General features: G+C 41.9%; 1 protein-coding gene across 1 annotated transcript; it reads right to left on the bottom strand.

Annotated features, from left to right (window-relative positions):
* Positions 1 to 1,524: 1,524 nt before the first annotated feature.
* Positions 1,525 to 15,364, bottom strand: ASB9 (ankyrin repeat and SOCS box containing 9). Its single transcript, XM_048929514.1, has 7 exons — positions 14,994 to 15,364; positions 9,734 to 9,813; positions 8,522 to 8,629; positions 8,137 to 8,287; positions 7,443 to 7,577; positions 5,884 to 6,075; positions 1,525 to 3,199 (listed from the first exon to the last, which is right to left on the bottom strand). Exons 1-7 carry the CDS (start codon positions 15,085 to 15,087, stop codon positions 3,075 to 3,077), a joined length of 885 nt encoding a protein of 294 aa, XP_048785471.1. The 5' UTR covers positions 15,088 to 15,364; the 3' UTR covers positions 1,525 to 3,074.
* Positions 15,365 to 23,160: the final 7,796 nt, after the last annotated feature.

Raw genomic sequence — 23,160 nt, 5'->3', positions numbered from 1 at the left:
CAGACTTGTGGATGTCCAGTCTGCTCAAGTATTCCCTGATCTGGTCTTTTCTTTCAAAGGCATGTCCTCCCTGCTCCAGCCATTCAGCTTGGGCTCTGGGATTCCCAAAGGCCAGTCTTACTGATAAAGTCTGGAGCACAGAAGGCATTCACTTCCTTAGACCTTTCTACTTTCTTGGGTAACTAAGTCTCCCCTTCTCTTCAGGAGAGGGCCCACATTTTTTGTAGTCTTCATTCTGTAATTGAGGTGCTTTGCAGAAGCCCTTCTTTATGCCCATTATATCCCTGAACATACTAAATTCTATCTGAGCTCTAGCCTAATAGCTTGACCCCTGGCTGCTTGGACAATGTCTCTGTATTCCTCCTATGTTACTTGTCTTTGCTTTCACTCTCTGCTTCCTTCTTCTGTTCCTTCTTGTGTTTGAGTTTGGCCAGAAGCTTCTTGGTCATCTGTGCAGGCCTTCTGGCACTTATGCCTGTCTTATTTTTTTGTTGGGATGCATCACTCCTGAGCTAGAAGGAAGAGATCCTTGAGTACTGATGAGCCCCTTGGGCCTCTCATCCCTCTCAGGCTTTTGCCTGTGATATTCGCTGCATACACTCCAAAGTTTTATATTACGTTACAAGATTAAGATGTCTGTGTTTTCCAGCTAAGAGAGAAAAAAAAAATGAAAGGGCTAAAAATTGGAAAAGAAACTGGGTACCTTTTCAACAAAACTGCAGAACAAAAACCAAGTTGTGGTATGTGGCTGGTCCACCTAGTAACTGCTGGAGAACCAAAGCAGTGTTACAACTAGTATCAACCACCTTTAAATAAACCAAAGTGGGAGTTTCTCATTTAAATTAGTTGTCTTCTTTTATGAAGGTGTTAACTTAGTTCAATAATTCTCATATGGAGCTGAAACAGCACCTTATAAAGCAAACTGCTAGCACTGTCATCTCTCTTTAAGCTGGTCTCTGTGGGCATAGCTGGTGACACATCATAAGAAGAGGGAATTACTGCCCTCCCATTCTTCTCCAGACCTATAGTGTACACACTCAGTGCTGGCACACGGATGTCAGGTTGAAGAGAGATTTCCACATTTTTTTTATTCTGCAGATTTTTTATTCTACAGTAAATAATTCTTCAGTTGTGTAGGCACACACAAGGCACCCTGATCATTACGTGTGCCTCTTGCCTATGAGACAGAAGAAACAATCTGATGTAAGTCACTAAAAAATGTGAACTGAAGGTGGTGACTATCTCAAGTTACATCTTTTCCTGCTCTGTGAAATCTCATACTGCTATTCAGTAACCTTCAAATGAGTAAAAAAATAATTGCAAGTGTCAAATTCAAACATCAGCAAGGGGCAAGATTTGAAAAGTGTCTGCATCTTAGACTCAACTTTATACATGTCTATTTAAGAAAAGCACTCTCTATGCTACTAGCCTGTAGACAGCATCATAAATAACCAGTGTTCAGTCCAAACATCCACAGTATCAGGCAGTATTCATTTTATCATTTTTAAAAAATGAAAGAAAATCGAAACGGAATATAAGCCATTTATTTTTTAACTAATGTCACATACAATTCTGTGTTGATAGCCATTTAACTGCCAGCAAAATAATAGCAAAAAATCTGATAAAATATATTCATACAGTCTTTCAAATCCTGCATTATATTTGGTTTCAAATACAGAAACATCCAAACTTCATCTGTATTTAGCTTATTTGGTTTGCATCTTGTACAGCTTTTACAGTTTATAACTGCATAAGTGCTGATGTATAAAGATGTAATTTGCCAGTGTTGATCATGATTTATATTAAAATAAATAAGCAAATCTACTGAGATGATACAAACTGAGCAAACAGAATTCATCCTAATTATGCATGATCTGAGGGATTCAAGGAAGCAAAGTTAAGGTATGAAATTTCCAGATGAAAAGCAATCTAGAAGCAATGCCCTCACCATCTTCTCTGATCAATTTTATCCTGCTATTAACATTACTCAGATAAAGTAATAAAATAAGATGCTTAAAGGTAACTGATCTAACTAGTAGGAAAAAAAAATAGTTATTGATCTAAAATGTAATAAGATGGATTTTCAGCTTTCAGATGTGTCACCAATGCAGGGATTCTTCACGCTTAACACTAATCTTCAAAAAGTTAAGCACTAGGTTAGCTGTCTGTTCCCTGCCTGTTCAACGGAGATTCAGCTTATGCAAGATATTGACTTTAGAAGGATCCATCCATAATAAACAACTTTTTTTTTCAGAATATAAAAACAAATGTTGATTTTTCTCCTTCAATAAGAGGGAAAGAGTAGAGATGGACATCTTAAAGCAGCCAGTGAATGTTTATATAGTTCAGATAATGTGTGATGAACTGAGTCAGGTCAGTGAAGATTTCTAGAGGTCCGTGTCCCATAACAAGAGAATTCAAGGACCTATCTGTGCTTGTCATTTTGTCCCATTAGGGCACAATTTAGTGTCCACAGACCAACAGAACTTCTTTCTGTGTCTGATCAGCACAAAAATTAACCTCTCGTATCAGACACGTGCATCCAGAAGTTGTGTTATCCAACTTTGCAAGTAGGTTGAGTTCCTTTTCCTTACTCTTATGGTGGTGTGGATACAGCCCTCACAAATGGCAGCACTAAGTCTGTTTGCTGAAAAAATGAGCTATCCTTAAACATACACAAAGTGCTGCTCACGCTGTGCTGAGATATGTACTTTCTTTGTAAGGTTTTGTCAGCCGTGAGCCCTCTGAAACTGTGCCAGGATTCAGAGAATCAAGAGGTCTATCTCAAAAGATGGTGCTCATTTCCTGCCCCTTCTAGGAGGCTCTTGAGACACATTTCTATGCTCTACAGTACAGCCAGGCAGAATAGCTCCTTTTCAAGTTACTCTTTGGCTGGGGGTGATGCTGAGGACTCAGCAAGTTAGTTGTTCCCGTGTTTCTCAGACCCAGGTCTTTACCAGGGACCAGTAGCTATCACAAATCAACACTTCAGGTGTTGGTAACAGTGCTGGTGAGAAATTTTTCTTCAACAAACCTTGCTGTGCTATTAAGGCACCATTTTATACTTGAAAGGCTTAAACATGAAGAAGAAAACGTTTCAGCTCTTCAGGAAGGAGAAGGCCAGTTATTTTCTGATGCTGCTTGTGTCCAAAGCACCTTCTGATGCACAAGCGGCAGAGCTGCATCAAGGACAGCGGCCCTGGAGAGAGACAGGAGACTTGTTACACATATGGCCTTATCTCCCCAAGGCCCACCACGGACATGCAGCCCCCAGCACACTAGGTAGTGGAAAGCCATGCCTGTATCCACCAAAGGATGTCAACCCACCATTCGGTTAAAGCCTCTTCACTATCATTACACACTCATAATAAGCTTTAACAGAATAATTCCTTCCCTTTTTAACTTGCACAGGTGTTAAACAGCTTGTGTTGTTTGTGAAGGGATGATTGATGCTTCCTTCAAAGGCTTCCCCCCACAGACCTTCATTGAGATCCAGGATTCCAGCCCACTGTTTGAAACTTATTTCATAACAGAGACAAACACATAGCAAAAGAAGTGCTACATAATCCTTATTTAAGCCTTCCTGATTAACCAGTTCCATGCTGATAAATACAATCCATGCTGAAGAATCTAGTGCTATTTTCAACCCCTTTATTTAAGTATAATGACATTAAGGGCTTATATGGGAGGCTTATCCTTTTCATGAAAGGGTAGATACTGTGCAGTGCTTTTGATGGCAGCACCCGTCACTATTCAGATCTCAACCTACCACTTGTACAGCCCTGTGCTGCATATGAGATTGACCAGCACTGACAGCAGTGAGGGACTTCCAGGGGAAAAGGAGATGTGAAGGGCAGATCACAGAATCATAGAATGGCTTTGGTTGGAAGGAACTTTAAAGAGCATTAAGCTTCAACCCCCCTACCAATGGTACGATGGGCAGGCTTGCAAATGCAAGCAAGCAGTGAGAACAAATGAAGGGTTGGTTATCATGCATGTGGAGGAGATGATAAGAAGAAAATGTAGAAAGCAAGAGGGAGATGGGAGGGGACAGCGTTGGTACCAGCAGTCATGAGTGAGTGGATAAGATAGTGGTAACCAGAGAAGCTGAGGTGGAGAAATGAAGCGTGGTGAGGAGAGAATGCAGACTACAGCACAAAAAGCAGGTGCAAGCAGGCTCTTCACAACCATTCAGAAACCATATATGGGTTGTTAGCAAGCCCTTTGCTGCACATGTTGGACCCTGTTGCAATGCCAGCATGGCATGTGGTGGTGTGCACAGGGAGAGGGGTGCAAGATTTGTGTGCTGGACCTATGAGGCCTGTAAGGAACTATGAGGTCTGTGATGAGCTATGGGGCCCATGAGGAGATTCTGATCCCTGCAAAATCAGAGGATGCAATGTGCACACCCCTCTCCTGGGTCGCAACCATTCAACAGCTCCAGGAGTCAGACATCATCTGCCCATCAGATATCACCCTACTCAGGAAAAGACATGTTGGAGAACATCAGAAAAACACCAGTCAGCTGCAAAATACCCTGCAGGCATTCATCATTTCTAACTTCAATTGCTGAATTTTGCTTAGAAAAGATCCTTTTTTGCCCAAGCCCTTAGCTCAGCCATGGCAGATTTCATGACAGCTCCATAGGGTTTCCCTGGGATGTTTTTTTATCTCAAATAAACAGGACACATGTGGTGCCTTAGGAGTCACAAGGCTCATGCAGCAAGGATTTGAGTTTGAAAAGATCACCACTTCGTGCATCATAGATTAGGCTGGGAAACCAGATGCACATACATAATACGCACAGCACAGCTGTTTCCACGTTATTATTTTCATATTACATTTCCACGAAGGGCCTGATTCATCACTTTATTATTCCACCTTTACCTTGCTGTAAATCTGTTTATGACAATAACCATGTCTACACTTAGTAGAATTGTGGGTCAGTGAATTGTTTAAAATAATGAAAATCCAGATTATTTATTACTTCGTCTGGCTTACTGACTGAATGAGAGCACCTAAAGAACACAAGAACTCCAACACTGAAGAATTTATTCTAATTTCCCTCAAGAATATTAAGTAAAATGCATCTCCCTCATTCATTAAAGTATTTGTAACCAGTCAAACAACATAGACCTGGAACAATTTTATTTGCATGTTCTAAATAAGCACTTCCTAAGGTTTAACCCTACAGCTTGATACTTTAAGATTACACAATACATAACATTGGCCTTCCAAGAAAATTTAGTGTATATATACACGTATTCATTATATCATTCTTCTGTAGTTTTCCTTAATTCCCACAAAACAATGAATATAGTCTCATTTGAAAGATACTTTTGCACCTACACAAGGTTTTGTCCCCAGAATAAAAGTAAATACCAATCAACTAGAAGATCACTGTTGTAATTTCTTATATATGCAGTATTTGGCATGTGTCTAAAAGTTGGCACACCATAAAAATTGAGGATCCTAGTCCTGGTGTTCACCAGATAAACACAATTCTTATCAGAGTTGATTTTCTATTCACATTTGTTGGCATGTTCCAGACAACATTTCTGGCTTTATTCCCATCCCAGACTCAAAAGAATTTTTTTTACCCTGAGCTCTGTGTTGCATCACACTGAAAGCTCAATATGGTTTCTCCCTGATGCAGTGTTCATAGACCTGTTGGTCAAAAGATGGGTAGTCATCACTGTTATCACCACTATACTCTGACACAGAAGGAGACAGTATCCTAATATCAGCAAATTCAGGTGGCCTTTCTTATTCTCTGTTTTGTAGAACTACAAGTACAGAATACTACAGCCTTGTGCAGCACTTTGTATGATTTTTCCCTATAGCATCCCACATGAAGGAAAAAAAACAAGTGCTAAGAGACACCTTCTTTCTGCAGGAACAGTCGACCCAAAGGGCTGCCAGGTGGAACCAGCTCCATCGGCCTTTTGCTTTCAGCATTCTTTGCCCAAATGTCTGCTCCGAAGTCAATCAGCAGCATCACCAGCTCTACACTGCAGCTCCTGGCAGCGGCGTGCAGTGGGGACTCCAGGCCCTTGCCAATGTTCACGTTTGCACCTGAATATGAAGAGATGACAAGGAATAATTGCCACTTCCCGCATTAGCTGCAATTTCTCTGAACAATCCATAAATACTGTAGCATTCCCCTAGAGGTGGATTCCTGTCCTTTAGGTCTTGGTCCCACAATTTGCTTACGGACTACGTGTACTGGCTGTGAAGCAGTGAAGTTATGAAAATGATCCCAAAGGATCAATGCACAAAGGAAGTCTTTCACACACAGCCCAGCCCACAGACTTCTTGAAGTCTCACAAAAGAGTAGTTCCACCTATCGATCTAATTTGCTCCCTATCCCAACTCACCATTCCTTTAACATGCATGCAAGGTTTCACCCTGCTCCATAACAGAGGCTTAAACTGATTTCCAGGTGCTGAGTTACCAAGCCTGCTCAGGAAAAAAAATGTGAGGATGGAAAAGTTTTGAGGCCCTTAATAGTGGAGAATATAAGCACTCTCTGATCCCCAAGTGCTCCTCAGTCTGTTATCCTGAGCTAATGCCTCACAAAACGTGTGAACTGCAGAACCAATTCATAACTATAACATTTTTGAAGCACATTTTCTTTCCTACAAACAGGAGGCAGCAAAGACAAAAGGCAAAGAACAGAAAATAATAGGCAAAAGTGAATTCTTAATCTATATTTGATTTATTTAGGAAAAGATCATTGTGCTAAATCATGCATAATGTCATCTAAATGTGTCTTTTTTTCAAAGGAGTTTGGTCGGCTCACCATTTCCGTATGAGCTATGTGCTATATTCTGTTATGCAGCCCCTCTTTATTAGAAGAGATGCACTGCCATAGGTAAGAAATGGCCTTGCGTAGTTATCCAAGTGGTTAGATTTGTAGTTGGATTTATCTGAGGAAAAGCATACAGTGCTAAATGTTTTTACTCCATGTTGGAAATGTTTCACACATTTTATGAACTTTGTAAGAATTAAAACATTTGCATAAGAAGTATATAAGTATAAAAGTATATATAAAAAAGTATATATATAAGTATAAAAGAAGTATATAAGTTTAATCATTCCTGTTGAGTGAAGAGGATGGAAGAAAAAACAAAGTATCTCGCTACTCTCTTCAAATAGCTACAGAAGCACAAATACATGGACACTGGAGAGGATGGTGCTGTTCTGGGCACCACCAGCAGCATGAAATCCAGGATGATACAACTCCCATCACTTTGTTGGGAGTTGTAAAGCTCATTTCCTGGTCAAGAAGGTCCTGTTTACCCTGCTCCCCTCTTTAGCACAGAACTGCCATTGAGACAAAAACTTCTCCAGATCCCAAAGTAGGAATTTCTCCAAATCTTTGCTGAAAAGACAAACATTACAGGGAAGGAAAATACACCATCTTTTATTTTTCCTTTTACCTGACTCAAGTAGCTTTCTGGCACAGTCCACTTGTTGGTTCTCACAAGCTACATAAAGCGGAGTACCCAGATGGTTGACGTTGTGATCTATGTTCACCCCATGGGATGTGAGGAGCTCAACACACTGCACATGACCTAAAAGGGGTAAAGGGAGAGTCAACTCGCAGAGATCAGGCATTTTGCAATAGTCCAAATTCTCTGATGCAGAAGTGTGATTTGGCAAAGATTCATTGCTTTGTCAAGAGGTGATTGTAATACATGGATCCACTATCCTTACTCCAGTGTTTTCAATCAGAAAAACAGGAACTGCAAATCCAGTTTGAGAATATGCTAAAGCCCTTACATTATATCCGACTCATTACAGATATCTACTGAAGATGAGATGAATCATGCTGGATTTCTCTTCTCCTTTTGAAGACGACCAGACAACTCTCTTGAATCTCTATGTAAGAGGCAGCTGATTTGGACAGTGCATCCCCTTCAAGGGGTCACCACATGAACCCAGAGGCCCTGAGAGCAGCAATAAGTGGCCCTTGGTGAGCACGAGGGGTGAGAGCAAGTGCAACACTTGTGATGAAAGTAAGAAGGAAGGAACAATTCCTGGCCTAAATCATGAAGATCTTCTTTACCTCTCTCTTTCACTTCCCCAAACTTCTAGCAAGATACAAAACAGTGCTGACACCCATGAGGTTACCTCTCTTAGCAGCTTCATGGATGGGGGATGCCAAGTCACAGGGCGGGTGGAGGTTGGCCCCATGTTGCAGCAGTAAATTCAAACAAGCCACACTGCCACTGACACATGCACTGAACAAAGGAGTGTGCCAGTCAACAGTAACCCCATTCACCTGGGGGAAGAATAAAAACAACACTGGAACAGGTTGCCCAGAGAAGTTGTGGATGTCCCATCACTGTAAGTGTTCAAGGCCAGGTTGGACGAGACTTTTGGCAACTTGGTCTGATGGGAAGCATCCCAGCCCACAGCAGGGGGGTTGGAACTAAATCATCTATGATCTAGCATTAAATTGTCATAATAAAACATGTTAACACTGGAGACAGTATCTTGTCCGTGATGCACTTACCTTAGCACCATGCTTTAATAGGAAATTGGCACAAGCAGCATGACCACCTAAGCAGGCTTCGTGGAGAGGAGACACATGGTCTGCAGTAACAAGATTAACATCACTCCCCTGATGAAAGAAAATAACATTACAGCCAACTACAAAACAAATAAACAACAACAGCAACAACCCACCACTCTTCCATAACGATCCTTGAAGATTGATTTAATCACAACTTTCTCAACTGCTTGGAGTTACTAGGTAAGCAATGAAAGAGTCTGTGGTGCTTCAGCTGGAACAGACACTGGCACATCATACCAGTGGTCATGCCTTTTACACATCACTAATCAATACAGACAGCTGTGGTCAACGAACTGTCCAACGGAACAATGCAGATATCCTTCTAGGCATTCTGCTTTATTTTACTTCAACTACATCTAACAAACTAACTCCACTAACAGCTAACAAACTCTGAAATAAACAAGATTAGAGCTCACAACATGGCATGCCTGCCTCTTGTTTACATGTCTGCTCACGTCTTTGTCCTCCAGTCTGTGACTGCTTGAATGGAACAAACTCAGAAGTACTTTTGATATATATATTTGATATACTTTCTCTGATTATGGCACCTTTTGAAGAAAAGTTGGCTTCTTCGTTAGGAACCATGGAATTGACTGTACTACAGGATCTTTTCTATCAGTCTTCATGATCCAGAAGGTTCAAGTGGAAGAGTTTCCAATCACTACTCTCTTTCCTCCACTGGCTAAATCCACTAATTTTGAGGGAACAGAGCAGTGAGGTTCAGAAATTTCTTCTCCCCAGCTATGCCCTTGTTTGGGAGGAGCAAGGCCTTTAAGCACTTTAAGCACTTCAAAGAGCACCAGAAACAGATGTCTGGGAGCCTGAATTGAAGCCTCAGCTGGAGTCTTGTCTGTGCCTGGAGCTGCCCCCACCAAAGGCACCAAGTGCTGGTCATGGGCACAGGGACATGGGCACGAGCCCTGTGGCTGTCCACAGGAACAGCAGCTGCGGTCCTGTTGTCTACAACCCAAGATGCAGGTCTTCAGGTTAGCATGCAGAGTTTGTGTAAGGCAAATAAATGTAGAAAAAAATATGTTACATATAGACTTTTGGTCGACGTGACTTTCTCACTCTGGATGTTTCAGAGTAAAACACAGACTGCATTCAGCAACTGAACCCAGCAGAGATCATATTGACTTGGCAGAGCAATACCTGGTTGATGAGCTTCTTCAGAGCAAGCAGACGCCCATGGATAGATGCATCATGTAAAGGAGACCAGTCTGAAACAAAGTCTGCACAAAAAGAAAGACAGAAAAAATGTCTAACATTTCCATGGACTGTTTCATCAGTGTACTTTACTTCAACTGTGTGAACCAGTAATCCTCCTCTAATTTATTACTTGAGCCACCAAGCTTTTCTTGGAGAGGCCGTGGGGAGGGAGTGAAAAAACAGGATGGGTTCACTCTGGGTGTGTTTTGAATTCATCCCATGTTAGTGCTGAGCAGCTGTGTTCCCATTCAGAAGACAAGAGAATGATTTACAGAACACCACCTTGTTCTGACTGAGCTTGTCTCTTGGTTTGAATTATTTCCAGTGCCTTTGTTTTCACAAGCTCATTACGCTTTAACAATTAGCTCAAAAGGAGCATGCTTTGGAAAGGGTACAGCTGCTCAGTCATTCACCCCTGCTCAGAGATGGGCTCGATTCAACAATATGTAACTAGAGACTGTACCAAAGTACAGGGAGACAAATTGTGTTACCTGTTGATTTTGTGTCTCAGTTTTCAGTCTAGTGTCAGCCTCTGCAGTGGTGCATTTTAAATAATAGCTATATTGTTGGCACTGTGGAAGCCATAAAAAGTAAATGTAGATGAAAGCTCAAGGAAATGGTCTGCCTTTTAGCAGATTTTAGTTTTCATGCTTGAACATTTAGTGGAGGAAAGAAAGCACTCAGCTTTAGGTGAAGCAGATTTGGTGAAAAACACCGTATTTCCAGAAAGGTTTTTCTTTAAGGAAGAGACATGATTTCACCCTAAGAACATGTGGACTGCATGATCTCTTGCTGCTCTGCCTCACTGGGCCAAGGCAAAAGAGCAAGAGCAAGAGGACTTGCAAATGACCTGTTCTCTGATGCTGAAGCAAATGAAACTCCTCAGCAGTATGGGAACACCTACCACGACCCTGAGATCTACTTGTGTCTCAGCACACGATCCCTCCATTTCTCCAAGGGACAGTGCAGGGAATGGGATACCCATTGAATGGTAGTAAGGACACAAGCTCAGGTCACAAAGGGAGTAATTTTACTTAGATATGTCATAAGGAAAGTATTCCTACAACTATGTTAAAAGTATTCATATTCTAAGTGCCTGTATAAAAAAAAACCATATTTTCTCTTACTAGGTCTTATGCAAAAGACTGACATAAGGGCACTATGGCATATGGTTTAGGAAGCAAAAAAAAGGTTTGCATCAGAAGCAGAATTCTAACTCTTACTTTGAAGTAATCTTGATATTTCAAAACTGATGTACAGAAAAAATACCACATGCCAAAAATAATTTCTGGAAATGAGTCAGCATAGTTCTGGTTGAATGAAGGAGGCATGGGAGGGAACCTTTATGATTAAATTTGGTAACAAACCTGTTAAGTCATGTAGAGAGCTTTTCTGAAAGATTTATTTGACAGGCAAAAACATTATTTGATGCATTTTACAGGACATACCTTTCCTCAATTTGCAGCTTAATATAAAGGTCTGAGGAAATACTTTACACTTCATTTCCATAGCTGCTATATCTGTTCTTTGTTTTAACACAGTGAAACAAACTAATGCAAAACTGACAGTCCTCCAAATATTAACAGAGGGGCCCTTTAGCATTGCAATTTTATGGCTCAGGGCCACCAGAGAACACTAATCCCTCTAGGAGAGATTTACCTCCTTCAGTATTCATTGCCTCAAAACTCAATATCTGGTCTATGTTAATAGCCCAGGTACTCCCGGGAAGAAAAGTAAGCATTTCCAGAGGGCATTTCACCCATCTTCTGCCTGCCTCCTCCTGAGTTCCATAGGCCCTGTACCACAGCTTGTACTTGCAGTAAGTTCATAACCATTCTTTGGCCTTAGCAAGTGGAAAGCAATTTCCAGAAGCTATGGTTCTAGTCTCATGAGGATATGTCATTTGATAACGACAGCAAAACCATGGTACAGTTATTAAAGCACAGTATTATTAACTAACTAAAATAGCTGTGCTTTAAAAGTGATGTGTATCAAATAGTGCTTGTTAAATTACCTTCACCTGTGTAAAATTAAATATCTCATTTTCCAAGGTGCAAAGCTGAAAAGCATCTCTGCTTGTTTGCATTAAACACCTCAGGAATGCCAGGTACAGTGCATTGTGTGTACTAAGGTGACTGTCTAACATTTTCCTATGCTTTTTCAGTGACCCTCATTGTGCTGTTTTGAGTAGTTCTGTGAGAAGGCCCAAATCAGCAGTGATAAGAGCAAGGGAAAATCAAACCCCACGGGCATCACTAAGCAAAGATCTTTGATTTTATGAAGCTTTTTATAATGCAGATGGTAGCATACTGGCAGACAAAACTTTGTTTCTCTTATCTTGAACTGAGCTCACCTCTACCAGGCATGCTCTCCAGTGGCTACACCGTGTTCCACCATGCTGTCTTTCTTACCCATCCTGCCAGTGTTAACTGTGGTTGTGTATCCAGTGCCATGGTGTTACCAATGCTGTTGCCAGATGTTAATGAGTTGCAAGGAAATGTTTACAAGAGTTCTAAAGATCTAGATTGAAGAACAAGTTTTCTGAGCAGTGCTTGATCTCTTTTTGGTCAAATACCTAGCATTTTGTATGAACTACCATGATGTTATACTATCGTGTAATTGTTTTGGTGACAAAGAGGGAGGTGCATGGTCTGCTCTATCCACATGCAGCCCTTATCCATCCAACTCAGTGTTTTCTGGAGGAAAAAGCAAGTTTCCATTAAGACTCCAAACCAGACCATAGTCGTCTGTGGAATGATGATTAACTTCTAATTTCATGAATTTGTAACAGTGAATTCGAAGACTGACCAGCAAAAACGTCAAAGATAAGGGTCACTGGAAAATAAAAGGTGTATATGCAAGGATGTCCTAACCCACTTGGGCATCCTGTAGTAGGCAGGACTGGGTCCTTTATCCTAAAAAGAAGTGGAGGCCTAAGATAGCTTTAAGATCATCTTGGGTACATTGTGAATAGAGGGTGAAAGGTTCTGCTGACTGCATGGCACAGTAGATAGAAGATCAGTAATATAAATTATCACTATTATTGCCATATACAGGCATCTGATTAAAGCCTAAGTAAATGTCAATGCTAACTAGCCCTAGACTTCTTAAATTCTCAAATAGTGACATTTGAGAAAGTTCTTGAAATACTTTGCCATCACAGCAGTCCACGTAGAGAAAGTCCAGTGTACACAGTTGGCACAGTTGCATTCACTGCATGTACTGCCACAGCAATGCAAATTTCTGCTTCCCGAAAATATGTACAATTGCTTTCTCATGGAGAAATGAGCCTGTTAATCCATATTTGAAATTTCCCTGCACCTTGATCCACAAGCAACCTCTGTCAAGCCTCATGGCTTTCAGCATCCAAAAGCCGCTGTTTTTTTATGGCATAGGGCCATCCAGCTCCCCTTTCACTGCTGAAACTGCAGCCAACCCAGAGGTTACATGAAACTTCTGCTCCTACTCGATTGCACTGCATCCACCTGGGCCCTTGAATGCTGGCAGGGCAGCTACAGAGGGAGCCTTATACCAGTAACTGCACGAACAACCAAGCTTTGACTGCTGCCTGTGGATGTGCTTGCAGAATGTTTCTAGAGCATTCATTCTGTGGTGGAGGCTGAAAGCATATTTTTCCAGTCTCTGGTCATGAGGAGGGTGTCAGTCACTCAGTAACTCCCTGGGTTGCTTTCATTTCATGGTAACCTCACACAGTGCAGCTCACAAGGGTCTCTACAATTCTTTCAGCTGAGGCATGCTCTTGCATACACATTCACATATACATGGCATACTGTGACATGACATACTATGGCATTATGTATAACAATACTATGAATGATTTTTTGTATTTGAAGGCTTTCACCTAATACTTGTGATATATGTAGCCAAAAACATTCCTGTTGTCCATCAGCAGAGCTTATTGACAGGCAGACGAAAAAAGAACATGATGAGCTCCAGCACCCAACAGACCAAGCCACCCATGCTGCCTGTAGGCTCCCTCCCTCCCAGACTCCATTTTGGCAGAACTGATCTCTCATGCGAACTGGGTTTGGTTCACACTGTGTTATGACATTGCCATCCCTCCCCTCCCACCCTAGCCTCAGTGCTCAGTGCACGCACACACACAAAGGAGGAGCAGCAGGCAACACAGCCAACATACTGATCATCTTTATGCTGTAGTTTGCCTCTGTTTATTTTTCAGTGTCCTATTTTTCTATGTGGTAAGAATGGAAGTGTTCTCAATAGCCCTGGAAAAGAGGAAGGACACTGTGAAGTCGTATTATCTTAATTTCCCTCCATGATCCCACTTCACTGACCATGAACTGAAGGAATGGTGTCTCAGAAATGGGGGTGCAGGGAACATTACAAGCTAAGCTGCTGTGTAAAGATAAATTCTTTGTCCTTGGTCGGTCACCATGCCATATTTTCAATGGCTCTGGGCCAGCCAACAGAGCAACAATCAGAGTGAGGCCATTTATTTGAATAACTTCACCACTGACCACAACAGCTTTGGTCACAGCTGATCATAGCGCTGTAGCCATTGTGGAAGAACCTGCATGGGTGAATGGCTGGGCTTGGGCAAGGGCATTTGGGCCTGCTGACTGGAAAGAATAAGAAAATTAAAAAGAAAAGAGGAAAGAAAAAAAGAAGAAGAAAAAAAAAAGGAAAAATAGATAAAAGAATTAAAAAAAAAAAAAAAAAAAAAGTAAAACCAGATAAAAGAAAAGAAAAAAGGAGAAATAGAAAGCAGATAAAAACCAGGAGGTAAAGGAGGGAAGGAAGGAGAAAGGAAAGGGAAAAAAAAAAAAAAAAAAAAAAAAGAGGAAGGAAAGAGAAAGAAAAGAGGAACTGAGCCAACACTGAGCGGGCACCAATCGAAGTTCAACATGCCACACTGCAATCTCTTTTTTAGTTTGCTGTAGTTCAATTACTGCATTTGTTTATGCTTGCATGAACTGCACTACAAAATCTGACACTTTTTCTGTGATGCACCAGGAAAAAAAAAGAAGAAAAAAAAAAAACAACCATAAGAGAAATCAGTATCGAGCATGGACAACTTATTAAAATCCCTTTCGAAGAGCAAGAGCACGGGGACGTGGCTGCGGATCTGCACTGAAGTGTAACTTCTATAGAAGCGTGCCTTTGCAGCCTGACCCTGCCCGCTGCCGGCAGACGTGAGGGCAGAGGCAGGAGCCTTACTCACCCCTCATCAGCACCTCTGAGGGAGTCGTTGCAGGCACCTGGCCTCCTGCTCCTTGCGACTTGCTGCCGTTTTGATTCATTCCCTCCTCATCCATCTCAGCCCCGTCTGTCCAGTGTCTGTTTTCTCACTTCACGGTCACTCGAAGGAGTTCAAATTCCATCGTTCACGACGAGCCCCCGCGTGCAGGAGCGATCTGCCCAGCAGATAGGCGCAACGGAACCGGCCGCAGGCTGACACTGGTGCTGCACCGCTTTGTGCAGAAACTTAAGTACCTAGGCTGGAGTTAGGGAAACACCTCCCTGGCCGTGCTGGTAAACAGCCAGTGATCAGGCAGACCACACTGCACGAAGCGAGAGATGTGCCTGATGTCATATCCTCCCCAACCCCGCGCCCAATCGGGGAGCCGGCCGGCTGTTTTTATCAGGAAGGAAATTGTTGGTTTGCCAAAAAAAAAAAGAAAAAAAGAAAAAGAAAAAAAAAAGGGGGGGGGGGGGGGGGGGGGGGAGAGAAAGAGCCAGTTCAACTAGTTGAGCAAACTCTGCCTGCGGGGGATTTGCAAAGAAAACTCCGGGAGACACCGGTGCGATCCGCACCACTCCCAGGCGAGCGGTTTGCAGGCACCGTACTGGGCTTTCTTCTCCCTCAGCAGTGCCCCGTGTGAGCCCACCAGCAGCCGGGACCCCCGCAAGGAGTGAGAACCGAATTCCTGCCGCGCGGCGGTGGTCACCACGTGCCGTGCGAATATTGGAACCACATGTTGTTCACCGAGCCACGCTCTCCACTGGAAGCTCCTCATTGTTTCTGTGGCATGGAAAGCACAGTGCTGAGCGGGCTGATTTCTTCCTCCCCGTTTCAAACGTTTCCCCGGTGCAGTCGCACAAAGGGTTTCATATCTGACCACTGTCCTTTTATTTTAAACCAATTTCTTGGTCTAAAACCAGAATCACAAAGCTACCCGTCAACAAATGGCAACTGATTTTCCAGAGGACCTCCATTTTATTTCTCTGGGTCTGCATGCATAAATCCTGATCTCATGGATCACCTCTGCTTGCACAGTTTTCTTGTTCAAATGAGTACAATGTACAAGTGCAAATTCCTTTTGCTGCCCCTGAGTATATGTTCATTTGTGCACAAGTGAAAGTAGGCAGAACTTCTACATGAAAATCTCACTCATGTTGATAAAATTGGTCTAGGAGAGCAGAAGTTGCATGTGTCTATCTGAAGATCCAAATTACCAGAGATAGGACAAAGGGGAATGGCTTTAAACTAAAAGAGGGGACATTTACGCTAGATGTTAGGATGAAATTCTTTACCCAGAGGTTGGTGAGGCGCTGGCACAGCTGCCCAGAGAAGCTGTGGTGCCCCATCCCTGGAGGCACTCAAAGCCAGGTTGGATGGGGCCCTGGGCAGCCGAGCTGGTGGGGGCAGCCCTGTCCATGGCAGGGTTGGGGCTGGGTGGGCTTTGAGGTCCCATCCTTTCAATCCAAAAATTCTGTGATACTTTGATAAACCAAATTCTAACTGGGCTAATTCCAAGAAGTAGGGCTTCATTTCTAGCACATGCAAGAGATTTGGAATAATTCTGAGGTTTTTATTTAATCTTTTTAAAAAAAAAAGCATTTCTACTTGAAGACTTGAACAGCATGAGCATCATCCACAAGTCCTGTCAGTGGGGAGCCTGTGAAGACAACTTGGGCACATGCTGGTTCACAACTGCCAATGAAACATGAATAAGGAGAAGTCTGTCCTTTCCAGGCTTGTTCCTGCCCAATGCTCTCCTGGCTTCTGAGTCTGGCTTGTAAGTGAATAAGCATAATCTGTGACCTTTAAATTCAACACTAGTAAGGAGCCTACAAGACTGAGTGATCCATTTTAGTCCCCAATAATACATGGACAGAGAGACTTGGGTCATTTGACCCTCTGATCTGCTGATCATTTGAATAATATGATATTAGTTGCACATATTTGATCATGATTTCTTGTATTAACCTCTGCATTGAAGGAGGAGCTGCAGTTTGCTCTTTCTTGAAGCTGATGCAACCCCAGATACCATCCAGCAGGAATGATGAGCCTGCAACACTCCTCACAGTTGCAGGAAGCCTCTATCTATTCCTGCCTCCATAATCCTTTATGAAAGAGCCTTCTGAGGTCCCCACAACAAACTGGTCCTGATTCATGTGTATTGGTATTTCATTTTGCAGATAGATGCAGGTCTTATAAAAGAAGCTTCTAGTTTGATCATGCTTGTCTTCTGACAGCACCGAAGAAGCAGAGGCCTGGGCAAAGCCACACTGCAGGATCCAGCTACAATACCCATTCCTCAGAAATGGGTCTCCATTCTGGGCTGTAGGACTACACTCTGAAATGTCATCTTAGGGGCAAGATTTCTCCTTTGGATCATAATATTTCTCCTTTGGACCACCACTCCTATTCCCTGGGCTGTCCCGAAGCCTTTGCTTAGACAGGGCATCTTAAGTTCCTGTGATGAATCTCCCTGTCTTTGTTCCAGCCTGGAAATGTCTTACATTACAAAGCACTGCTTGCTACAGAGTTTGATGTCCCCTGAGCCCTGCCTGTTCCCTCCACAATTACTGTCTTGTGCAGCAGTCTTAGTGTGGTTAGGGCAGTGTGAGGATAGTCCAGCAAAAGTCCATAAATATTCTTTTTATTCATGAAAATGCAGATTCCTGTCTCTTCCTCCTTGTCCTGTGTGGTGTCTCATCACAGGCTCTCTCCAGTGCGTACACATCTCAAATAATTTGTGTGTGGCCAGATCTCACCTGCAGAGATTTTCTGTGTCACCTACATTCACAAGAAACAGAAATAGCAGAAACAGTTATGAAGAGTCTAGCTTTAAATTCTGCCACTTGAGTTTGTAGTAGAAACAGAATGACTAAAAGGCTGAATCAGTAATATAGAGAACAGTGTAAAAGACAAAGAATCTCTGCTTCTATTCACAATTGCAAAACTGCATTCTTTTCTCTTTGTTGCAGTTTCCCCCTACTGAATGGCCAGCCAAGAAATCAGCATGTGAACATGTCCATGGAAATAAATAGGAGGCATTACTTTTGGAGCAAGCTACATATCCCCAAATTAAGCTGTTTCTGTAGGGTCTACAGAGCCTTGCTGGGCACCAAGGCTATGTAAGAAAGCTTTGACTGATTTAACTACCTCAGTTTCAAATCTTTTTAAGATGTATGCATAAAATTCTCCAACAAAGAAACACGTTTCAGTGTCAACCTGAATCCCAGGACAAACAGCACACAACGTCAAATACAGACCTGAAACAGCTTACACAACACAGAGCTTTTAGTCATTATAATGCTATTTTCCATTTAAATAGCTCTACAGCTCCAAGTTCTACATAAAAAGCTAGCTACAGAAATCACTGCATCATAATTCAAATGCAACATTCTTGCATGCATAAAAGTGCATTGTGAAGCTGAGCATATGACACTCAATATCACTTTTTATGTTTACTGAGTATGTTGTAAAGTGAATCTGTTTTTTTTTCTCCTTAAAAGATGCGAGCTGCTGACAGCAAGTCATTTAAGTGTTCTACTGTCCTTATTTCTTCTCCGCCTTGTTAATCAATTTTTAAATTTTCCACATTAATCATCACAGAAAAGACTTTATTCTTGTTTACAATTCTGGGCATGTACAATGAGTTTTTTGTATCATTAAAACTAATATTTGCTACATCAGTGAAAATGCACTGCTGGTAGGTCCGTCTTGGCGTGCAAATTCAGCATTGGTTTCTGAGGATACAAACCATAGAAATATAGAAGATATTTGGAAAACTGGGCACAAAGCAAGATACTTGTTCAGTTTAGATTCATAGTCAGATATCCTAGCTTTGCTTAAGAGCTACTGAAGATAAATATGCATTTTAAGATCATGATTCATCTGACCTATTTTAGATCTCTGCTTTGAAGGGACATGAACTGAGTCTTGAGAATCAGCCTTCGCTGACTCTGAACAAGAAGCTGATGTGTGTACGTGTGATTAGCCAGAACCCACCTTAGGAGCATGGTTGAATTCATAGCCAATGACAGCCCCATGTTGTGCAATGCCTGAGCCTCCAAACCTCACCTCTGGAGTACCTACACATCAGAGGGAGGGTTCTGATCCTCCTCTGGCAGATACAGCTGCAGAGGCACAATCTGTTCCTGCCTGCCTCATTCCCCACTTTCAGAATAGGTTACCCACACCCTTAGGGTTGGAAGCCATGTCCACAAACTGAGGCCTGAGTTGTTCAGTATATGATCCATTATATTAGCTCAAAACCCAATAAAAGCAGTTTTCTATTCCAGCCTGTAAACTTGAGCACAGAAACAATAGCATCTGTTACATTCTGTTGCCTCCCCTTCAAGGCATTAATTTCTAGCCAATGTGCAAGGCAAACATCAGAGACAGTCATGTTTTAAATCACAGTAGTTAAATTTGTCCTCAGGGGTACTAAATCACCAGTGTTGTTTCCAGCAGCACCTGAGTTTTCTTTGCAGAGCTGTCGTGAAGTCTCCAAATGGGCAGAGGGTGAAGAGGTCCTCCCTTGATGAAATTCATAATATCACCCAGTTCTTGTATCCCTTCTTTTCTTTCCTCTTGCAGGGGCTGTCCTTTTTTCACGTTTGTTTTGAGCATGTCAAGTTTTCATGTTTTCTTCGTCACACCCTCACAGAAACTTCCCTTGGCCAACATCCCATCAGCCTGGTTGGGGACCACACTGACTTCTGCAAGCAGTTTTTATATTATGCAAGCTGGTAGTTTTACTTAATAAGAAAGTCTCAAAAATTACCATCTAAATCAAAGCCAACAAATCCTGAAAGAAGTAGCAAATATGTCTTGGTATCATGAGCACCTGTGTTTGTATTTTAATTCATCGCAGATGTTCGGAAGCACCACAGTATCTCAGAGAGCAGAACAAACTTAGCATGAGTTTGTTGTATCTTCTTTGTAGAAAGGAGGGAATTAGAGCATCTTCCCCACAGAGAGACAAGCAGTAACACTCCATTTTTCACCATCTGGTGCCAAATATCTCTCAGTGAACACCTACGTAAGTTTTTGTGTGCTGCAAAATAAATCTTGGCACTGCTTTCTGAACCGGCTTTAAAACGAGTGCACTACAGAACACGCAAAAAGAATCCAAACTCTGAAAGCTTTTTTTTTTTTCCCTCAAATCATAGTGATTCCAAGCCATTCCAAGCCAGGATTTTGTTTTGCTAGTCTTGTGGGTTATAACTGTAGATTATCAATCATACCAGCTTATTAGTGTGTTCTCACGAGGCTAGTACACACCGGTAAGCAGACAGTAGGTGTAATTACAGTAAAAACCTCAACATAGTGCTTGAGAGCTGCGTTGGTTTTTTTAACATAGCCTAGTAGAATTTCGCCAACTGCAAGGTGGTCTTGTCCAATAGTAAGTTTAAATGCAATCGAAATCCAGGCATAAAGAAGAATTCAGAATTCTCTTTTCTATCTTCTGATAATTAATTTTGAAAAACAATGGCAGTTCTGTCACTTGCCATCAAACCTTTTAGGTTCATAAACTTTCTAGTGAACAATAACCATTTCTGAAGAAAGCAAAATAATTCCCAAATACATTCACTTTCTGGGAACAACAATTTCCATTTTAAAAATAATAATGGTGACATGACAGTTTTCCACCACTTCCATGATAAGATTAACAGATGATCATGCTGGAGAAAACCCAAATATAATAAAAGCAAGTTTAATGCCACAGAAGAGTTGGTCCTGTTAAGCAGCGCTCATGGTGTCAGGTCCCATTCAGATCCACCCAGGAATATTTCCCAACACAAAGTTTGCCAACCAATATCTCATCTTTCCAAGCCCAAAGGCCCACAGTGGGTCTTATCAAGCCAAGCCAATTTCTATGCCTCCCTACGGTTTCTCTCTCTTCCCACTATCTATGCAGTACCAGGACACAATAGCAATAAAAGCTGAGGAGTGTCAGCAAAGCAGACGGGAAGGCGACAAGAGCTCATGGGTTGGAGTACCTAATTCAGATGCTCCTCTGCTCTACTGCTTCTCTTCTCCAGCCCTACTGGAGTTAGATGCTCATTGCTCATTAACACATTGCATTGCAATAAGCTCTTCCACCCACAGTCACAGAAAGGCTGCCTTCCAGGACTTGTTGGAGGTTACCTCTAGAAATTTCACCAGTGTGACAGATCTACCCACTCTTCTGCCTCTAATGGGAATGGCCAGCATGCTCCAGCTATTCTCACACAGCCAGCCTCCCAGGGCTTTTCAATGATGCGTCAAAGTTACAGCCCCTTGTCACTACTGAAAAATGCAATTAATGGACTTTCACAATAAAGACTGTGATCTTTTAATTCTTGTTCTGAACTGAGCCTTCCGTGGGCTTCCAAATACGTCCTGCAGAAATCTACATTGCCAATTCAACTGCTTGGACAATAAAGTCAAAGAGGGAAAATGTCCATAGAACTGTCATGTGATTCTGTTCCTTTCAGCATATCACTAGCATAGCAGGTGATGACATTTTCTTCTGGAAAAGGTTATTGACTAATGCTGATTGACAAAGCTGATTTTGTAGAAAGTAGAGTATCCCTTCCAAAGGATTATGAACTGAGTACAGTGACGAATGTACAAGCTTCTCTTGGTGACCCATCCAATGTGGCCACTTCATATCTGATGTTGGGGCAGAAGGGAAACATCTCTGGAGACTGATATACAAGGTGCAAAGCTTACCAAGGCTGAAGTTCAAAGGCCGAGGTGTATGGTAGGACCAGCTGGATCTCCCCTTCCCCCATCTTCCACACACAGCAAGCCATAACTGACCTCTTCTAAAGCTGATCCTAACCTGCCACTCCACAAAAAGTCTTGGAGTTGTCCCCTTTATCCCACATCAGGGCTGGTGGCAAAAGAGTACTATCTGTTAAAATATCTCAAGGTTAGCATAAGCCTTTTTAGCTGTTATACCGGAGCCACATCCAAAAATAATAATAATTATATCCCTAATGAGATTTCATGAGCAATGGTAAAAACATATTTGTTCCTAAGCTGCTACAAGCATGAAAAGCCTAGGTACTTATTTTCCATGAACAATGACTGAAAAGCAGACAGGGAAATTTTCAGCAGAGAATGAGTCACATCAGCTCAAAGGCTTTAATGAATGTCAGACAAGCTGCTGTCTGTGGACCCTTGATAGAGCAGCTGTTTGCCTTGCTACCAAGCCTGCCCATAGTGGGTGGATGGGAAATGCTTCGGGGGCAGAACTGGAAAGCTCTAACTTCTAGCCAAAAAAAACAACACCAAGTTCATAATGGAATTTCTTCTATCTAAAGCAACAGCCTATGAGAAACTGCTTTTGGAAACAAACTGGTGTTATTTGGCATTGTTTCTGTGGAAACTTTCCACTGAAGCCTTTACAAACTTTGACCCAAAAATCTGTTCCTTTCTAACTGTAATTATTCAGGACACTGTTCCACAGATATATGCCTTGATGTAGACCTAATAACACTGAAAGCACTAGTATCAAATTTAATTTATCTTTCTCGTTAATTTTAGCTCACTTGGATATTTGGGGTTGACTGGTCCTTGACAGGAATTCAGTGAGAAAAGGCACAAAAATCATGGAAAAAGCCAGAGTCTTTACACATACCTCAAGCTTATGATCATTAATAACCATTTGTTCATTATTGTTGCAGTACAGCATCAGTTGTAAGCAAAGTGTAAAAAGCGAATATTTTTAGCATCTTAGCTCTCAAATACCTTTCTCTGGGACTTAGGAAGTTCATACACTATTTCTTTCGGAATACAAAGTATAATACAAGTTCCTCACTACCCTAGGTAAAAAAAAAAAAGTTGGAGTTAACGTTAGTGAAGTTGGTAAAGAATGATGTGGGCGTCATAAAATTAGTAAGTCATAAGGCCTGTGCAGCCTTAAATTCTTCCTAAGAGAAAAAAAAGAAACAAAACACACAACACTTTTTACCCACAAAGACTCCTAGACCAGACAGCAGAAGTTATAACAAGTTTTCTCTGGAATTCTCTAAATCTCCCTCCCTTCCCATCCTGTCTAATTTCTATGTTGCTACAGCACATTAACCTCTATAGCTAACAGGTGGACCTGGTAGAAGAATGAATCATCTACCACAACAAACCACTCTTAGCAAACAACAGG

This window comes from Lagopus muta, chromosome 1 (genome assembly GCF_023343835.1).
Source record: "Lagopus muta isolate bLagMut1 chromosome 1, bLagMut1 primary, whole genome shotgun sequence".
In the NCBI taxonomy this organism is placed as follows: domain Eukaryota; kingdom Metazoa; phylum Chordata; class Aves; order Galliformes; family Phasianidae; genus Lagopus; species Lagopus muta.
Note: the sequence above shows the minus strand (reverse complement) of the source record. Positions and strands in the feature narration are given on the sequence as shown.

Coding starts and splice junctions, on each gene's coding strand:
- ASB9 (XM_048929514.1), bottom strand. CDS start 15,087: ATGGATGAGGAGGGAATGAATCAAAACGGCAGCAAGTCGCAAGGAGCA. Junction 8,288..8,521: donor TATTAAAGCATGGTGCTAAG/GTAAGTGCATCA, acceptor TTCTTCCCCCAG/GTGAATGGGGTTACTGTTGA. Junction 3,200..5,883: donor ACTGTTCCTGCAGAAAGAAG/GTGTCTCTTAGC, acceptor GTCTCTCTCCAG/GGCCGCTGTCCTTGATGCAG.